The sequence below is a fragment of the Musa acuminata genome, chromosome BXJ1-3 (assembly GCF_036884655.1).
Source record: "Musa acuminata AAA Group cultivar baxijiao chromosome BXJ1-3, Cavendish_Baxijiao_AAA, whole genome shotgun sequence".
NCBI lineage: Eukaryota > Viridiplantae > Streptophyta > Magnoliopsida > Zingiberales > Musaceae > Musa > Musa acuminata.
In genome coordinates, this window is record NC_088329.1 from 26,034,480 (window position 1) to 26,041,206 (window position 6,727).

The following is a 6,727-nucleotide window of genomic DNA, read 5'->3' on the forward strand; positions in this document are numbered from 1 at the left end:
AAAAGGCGATGATGGACGGAGTGTCTGAGATGCCTCAAGAGCTACAAGTCGTGGGCTATCGGCTATTCGATGGCCAGCCTCCTCGCTTGGTCGCTTCTCCATGACCAACACCGCATCCACCCCGTCTCTCTGCTAGCCAAGGAATTCTATGACATTTCCAACGACAACGAGGTCATCCACCCCGTTGCCAACATGCAGCTCATAGAGGAGGCGAGTCGCCTTAGGCGTTGCTCTGACATGCTTTGGGATCTGCAACAAAAGCTTATGCTTTTACTCTGAAAAATCTTTTGAACACACGAAATCCGAACTTCGCCATCTAATAAATGCACCATCCAATAAATGCACCACTCGTGTTTAACGTTTACGCACATGGTTCCGTACAAAGGAAACAGTTGACAGATACGTAAACGCGTTACCACTAATAAATGCAAAGAGTGACCGTCCAGTGTTTGTATGCAGATTGGAAAACGTCGTGTATGCCCGACTTGAGGTACGAGTTGTAGAAAAATGAAGGATCGATTGAATATAATCACCATGCAAAGATACACAAACTTTAAATAAAAGCATGATAATGAATGCGCCCTTTTAAGATACATTAGAATTCCCATATTACTATGATATAGGGAGACAAAAAATGTAATAGTGGTGTGAGGAATTATTATCAAAGATGATTAGTAATATATGGACAGAATTAAACGGTTATAATAAAGAGCAACCTTTTCTCGTCTTTTCTTTTCTTTTTAGTATCATTTCTTAAGTAATGATTTTGATTAAAATGTATTCCAGGTAAGATGCATCAAGCAAATGAAAAGAAAAAAGATGACTGTAGACGAAACAACTCTTTAAGGCATCATTTATCTTTATCAATGTGAAGACTGAAGATTTTCTGCTGCTGTAAAGATACGTGAGACTAAATGCCTAAAATTTTGTTCAAGCAGCCATGGGACTTGAGATGGGCAATCCAACAGCCAGTTTGACAGTGATTAATTATGCTCTAGAATTTGCCTTGCGATGCAAAGGCACAGTTATTGTAAAAGAACGTCAGCAATCCACACACGTGTACACAGTTATTTGCTAAAAGAAAATTTCATAAGGTAAGCAAATAAGAAACAGAGGGAATCTATTATCATCTTCTTCTAAACAGAATTACCAACCTGGTATTGATTCACCATGCAATGCATATCAATTCCACTGCCTCATCATTTATTTCATACACAAATGGAAGACCTCTGTTGGTCATACTCCCAGCATGTTCATTTCGAGAGCCAATAAATAACTAGGAACAGGGTGCAAGCGGCAATGACGGCAGAAAGAATAAGTGTATCCTTGGAGCGTTTTCGTCTGATGGCACCTGCAAGCACCAGAGAATTAAGCAACCAGTATGACAAACATGCATGGGGATGACAAAATCTAGAGATAGAAGAGGCCTGGATACCGATGAGGCCTCGAATTTCAGGAAATCTATCACCAAGCTGCTTCACTTTCCCCTGAACATCACCAAATAAAACCCTTTGTGATCCCAATGCTGATCTTGTCGCTTGTGCTTGACCAATCACCTCATCAATCTGGATGATGGTAACAAAATGAATGCAATTCTTCACATCAAGAGACAAAGGTCGCTGAGATATCTACCATATAATAAGATCACGGATGGAACTAAGGTTTAAATTCAGAGAAGGAAGAACTATCAGATACTAATTAACATGCAACCGTATGAAGGATTTTTAATCCAAGATATGTATCTTAGAGTCAGTTAACACATTTAAAATGATACAATCTACAGTTTGAAAGTAGTATAGATACTTAAAGAGCATATGAATACAGATGATCATATTTAGGGTGTGTTTGGGATAGCCACTTAATTTATCGTTGAAACAGGACTAGAAGGTACAAATTTCATATACAGATCATTGTGCAATTGAATCTCAGCTTAATAGTTGAAGTTGATTCTCCTATAAGATAGAGTGGGTTTGATTGTTTTCTCATGCATGCCTGTTAATAATTTTGGATTTTAAGGTTCGTCCTGAGATCTGGCCCCATGTTAACCTTTACCACACCCCGTTACCTCTCCCCTTATACAGAAGTGGATAGGATTAGATTTACTTATAGAAACAAAAAAACAGAGGTCATGTTCTTTACATATTAGTACTGTTTGCATCTAAACATGATAAGATACCCAGTACAATTAAAAGATGAACTAAAGCATGCAGCACCATATATTTTCAAGAAGCTGCTAATCAGCCCACCAGAACAAGGATTTCACGATCATGGCAAACATTTACTCAGTTGGCTATTAACAGTGTCATTAGCACATGCCACACCAATGTCCTAGCAAACATGTCATTGTGATGTATAAAATGGCTTATGTAAGAAAGAGAGAGAGAGAGAGAGAGAGAGAGAAATTGAACAAAGAAATGGGATGAGTTTTGGATTCAACAATGTGTATCAGGCCTGCACATGCACATGCACGCTCATGTTTGCACATGTGCACACAATTGTGTGCAAAGGATTGAATATGTTATAAGCCAGAGTAACAACAAAAGGATCCTATAAGTTTAAGAACAAAAAAGTAGAACCAATAAATATCAAAAAATTTACCGTCACTATCTAAAACCTAAAGTTCAAACATATTTCACCCATAGAATATATGAATTATTAGCTGCACAATTTAATATTTATTCATAAAACATAATGAATGAGAAAGAAAAATTCTGGTGTTTAGTAGTTCCGAAAAATTCCAAATAAAAAAATTTAACTTGATGGAGGAAATTCGAATTAAAAAAATGGAGAAAACATGAATGCTTGTTTTGAATATTCTGAACTTATATAGTACATTCCATCAGCTGACTGGTGGTCCAATAATTCTATTAGATACTCGAATTGGCACATATATACATTGTATATATGCATGCATAGGTATATTGAATGATATGGGGATGCATTAAGCTTCGGTGAGGGAAACCTTTCAAGATTCAGAAATGCATTATACAATTAAAAAAGTCATCCAAAGTTGACTAATTTGCGTAAGTGATCCAAAGCTGCTCATAAGTGATGATGTTAGATCCAATAATTGATATGGCCATAAATTAGACATGCAAGACTATTGAACCTGAAAGTAAATTAATGACAAAACCAATAACACTAAGGATTAGAGACTTACATGACTTATATTTCCATGAATTGCTGCTCTTTCCCTCAGCAAATTTACCCTAGGTGACATACTACCTGATGCCTGTATGAAGCAACTCATCACAAAATCACAGGTAATATAGTATTAACCATTATTTTGATCTTTGCTCACCATCGATTCACTGATATCATCCCTGACTGAGTAAAGAAGTTCAGCATGCTCCCTTATGGAGTTCAAGTTCCCTTTAGTTCTTCTAAATTCCTAAGCATAATTTGAGTAAATATCAGATAAGTTCTCAAATAAAGTATAACCAAGGGAAAGAAGAGAAAATGCGCCAAGAAGATGAGGAAAGTAACAGAACAGACATGTTCATGGCATCTTGGTTTTCTTAAATGAATTCATGTTAATGTTGGCACCACAAGCAACTCAAGGACATGGTTTCTCTTTCAATTATTAACACCAGTAAGTCAACTAAAATTCCAAAATGATTTGGAAACAAAGACTTTATACATCTTGCCGGAGTAACAAAAGGTAGATAAATAAGGTGATAATTGACTTGACACTAAAAAAGGTGTACCTAAGGCATGAGGCTCCCGCCAATGCGAGGTCTAAGGAGGGTCAATGTATGCAGCTTATATTTAAAGAGACTATTTCCATAACTCAAACCCTAGTCTCCCAGGTTGCAAAGGAGCAACCTTGCTGTTGTACCAAGGCCCGCTCTCATTACAGCAGTATCAATAGGAAAAGTAATTGGTATAGGTAGTCTGCACACTGCTCAAGAACACTTTGCATCAGTGCATGAGATTCTTTAACAAGAAAACTAAAATAAATTACCGCTGGTAAATGCACATTCCATTTACAGAGATGACTGCAAATCATAAGAAATAGGTATTTTCATATACTAAATGAAATATCTTATAAATTTAGTTTATAGATCAACAGATGGATTATGATGACAACCATGAACAGGAAATATCTTAACTAAAATGCATTGAATTGCAAGGAAAACAACTGGTAACCAGAAACATATATGCCAACGACCGAGTCCATCAAATACAAACTAATGTTATGTCAAATGACAATCTTAGACAAGCAGTAAGCTATTACACATATTGTCATTGGTTTGAAGTAAATAAATTATTCAGGGAACATTGGGACATTACAACATTTCTGAAAACTTTTTAGCATAAGGCTTCATAATTTCATTGATTTGCCGCTGAAAAGTTTGCAGTAACAGACATAGGAAACCCAATGTGTAGTCAAGCATATGGAATTTAATCATTCAGCATTCGCATAAATGCATCTTCTGTGGGATCTGATAAATACATATTCAAATAATTGAGCATAACTTGAATCTTTGGTATGGATTTAATACACAAACAGAACTTATTGCTGAGTACACCAAAGGAAAATGCAATGCAAAGATATACAAGCCTTATTTTCTCCTTTATAAAGACATAGATATTTGTTATCTAGATCAACAAATATAACTAGCCAGAGGATAAATTATCAGCTACACAAACAAGGTATAGAGCAAAGTAGTACACATGTAATACACAACCATACAGAATCACTCATAAAGCTTACATATAGTGGTAAAATAATAGTGAGAAAAAGTCTTCAGTTGTGGCCAAATATTTTTTGGCTATTTATTTTTCATAGCAATCATTTCCTACTATTCTTTAAAGACCCTTTTCAACCTAAGCTGATAATCTGGTAGTTGCATGAAGAAATATCTTTCTATGCAAAAAGGGTTTAACTTGAAAGTTCAATCAGAATAAAAAAAACAAGTTCTAGAAGAGTGAGCAGTGATGATTCAGCTAGAAAATTAGTTGACTAAGCTGTCAGGCTCATATAGCAAAGTATTGAACATAAAAGCAAAAACACTGACCTGTGTGAATTCATGAAGTATATCTCTATGCCTTGCAAGTTTCTGGTTTATAGAAGTTGTAGGTGCTGTTGATGCAGCACAACGGCTCATGGCATCATTAATATCCAGTAACTTCTCGAGTAACGACTGAATTTCCATCTCCATGGATTTCCATGATCTGCTGGATCCTATAGTGGGTGATCCATTGTCTCCATAACCTGAATACCCATCTTTTTCATTTTAGCAGAGAGATGATATTAACTGATTATCAAGGACATAATAGACAGGAAAATACAGGAATACATATTACAGTTCACTTTTTCTGGAGACATTGTTATATGCTCATGCTTTACTGGACAAAATAATAATAGTTATCTTCTTAGTGTGCACTTTTTTCATCGACAGCGACACAAAATAAACTTTGCTATTGTATGCATTTCTCATATTTTCTCTTACATCATATATCGTTAGTCTCTAAATCGATATGCAAATAATAGATACATGCAAATTGCTGTGCGTGCTCAAGAGCTTCAAGACTTGTCCCCCCATGAAAAAACTAAAAGATAGACATACAACTTCATTCCAATGGCTGGAAATTTTGGATTTCTGACTCCAAATCACATTAAAAGATAGACATACAACTTCATTCCTAGTTCTTGGAAGGATTCCAACCATCCAGATCTGATTACATCACTAGAGCCATAAAGTAATATTTCTTGTATTCCTATTTCCTAATTAGCTGTGTATAAGCACATATAGAAAATGTTTAGAATTGCTTCATGCATGTGAACAAGTATTAGCCAGACAATTTATTGCGATCTGATCACCACACAAGGAAATCGTAACACCCACGAGTCGATTTTCAATCGTTCTAAGAATTGGGGATAAAATCAAAACTCTAAATGTGGGAATGACGGTAATTTCATTCCGATTCTTTAAGCTTAACATGAAGTGTGGGATCCAAGGCATCGGATGGGGTGAGATCACAGGGAAAATGAGGAGTGGGAACTAGACCGGAGGAAGAGTGGGTGAATCTGGAAGCGAGCTTGGCGTAGGAGGAGAGCTTGACATCGAGATCGCCCTCGATCTTCCTGGCTTCCTTGCGGAGCTCCTCCCACCCGGATTCCTGGAGGTGCAGGCTCGAATCCCCCATCCCTCCTCTCATGTCGCTTCTCCTTATCCTCCTCCGCCACTTCTCATATGAGAGAGATGGAGCAGAGAGCGGCAGCAACCAATTACCAATTCGTAGAATTTCCCCGATCGATTCCTGGGATGATACCTATATCATCCTTTCCTTTTTGCCCTAAAGGTTATGCAACTCTCAGAACTCAAAAGCGAACCAATAAATTCACAAATATATATATATATATATATATATCGATTTTTCTGAAAAATAACTTTTTAAATGTATTTTTCAGATGGTACGCATTTTCTTTTTTCTCAAAAATTATTATTTATAATTTCCTATTTATTGTTTATATTCTTATTTTAAATTTTTTTAATATTTCAAAACTATCTTTTCATAAATAAACATAAATATTATCTTCTTCCCCTCCTCCTATTCTTCTCTTCTTTTTCTTCGTTTTCCTTCTCCTCTTCTTTTTCTTTTTCCGATTCTAGATAATAATGAGAGGGTAACAAGTGAGGTTAGAGCATAGGTGGGGGAGGGATAACCAACGATAAATGCAAAATAAGGGGCGACGATCAAGAGTGCGGATTAGGGGTAA

The 6,727-nt window shown here is 36.3% G+C and overlaps 1 protein-coding gene across 2 annotated transcripts; it reads right to left on the reverse strand.

Moving 5' to 3' along the window:
• Positions 1-233: 233 nt before the first annotated feature.
• LOC103974429 (Golgi SNAP receptor complex member 1-2) lies at positions 234-6,328 on the reverse strand. 2 transcript variants are annotated; one of them, XR_010491611.1, is made up of 7 exons: positions 6,015-6,328; positions 5,022-5,218; positions 3,302-3,391; positions 3,161-3,232; positions 1,436-1,565; positions 1,155-1,351; positions 234-249 (listed from the first exon to the last, which is right to left on the reverse strand). XR_010491611.1 is itself a non-coding variant. In XM_009389262.3 (6 exons), the coding sequence occupies exons 1-6, from the start codon at positions 6,163-6,165 to the stop codon at positions 1,254-1,256; spliced, it is 738 nt and encodes a 245-aa protein (XP_009387537.1). In that variant the 5' UTR covers positions 6,166-6,328; the 3' UTR covers positions 1,096-1,253. The 2 variants fall into 2 exon arrangements, 1 of the variants encoding a protein (XP_009387537.1); XM_009389262.3 differs by lacking the exon at positions 234-249 and having other exon boundaries at positions 1,096-1,351.
• Between the last annotated feature and the right edge of the window lie 399 nt (positions 6,329-6,727).

What these genes read in the sequence shown, in the direction of transcription:
- LOC103974429 (XM_009389262.3), bottom strand. Translation starts at nt 6,165, where the DNA reads ATGAGAGGAGGGATGGGGGATTCGAGCCTGCACCTCCAGGAATCCGGG. An exon ending in TTCATGGAAATATAAGTCAT is followed by an intron (nt 1,566 to 3,160) that starts GTAAGTCTCTAA and finishes ACCATCATCCAG; the next exon opens with ATTGATGAGGTGATTGGTCA. An exon ending in TGAAATTCGAGGCCTCATCG is followed by an intron (nt 1,352 to 1,435) that starts GTATCCAGGCCT and finishes TGGTGCTTGCAG; the next exon opens with GTGCCATCAGACGAAAACGC.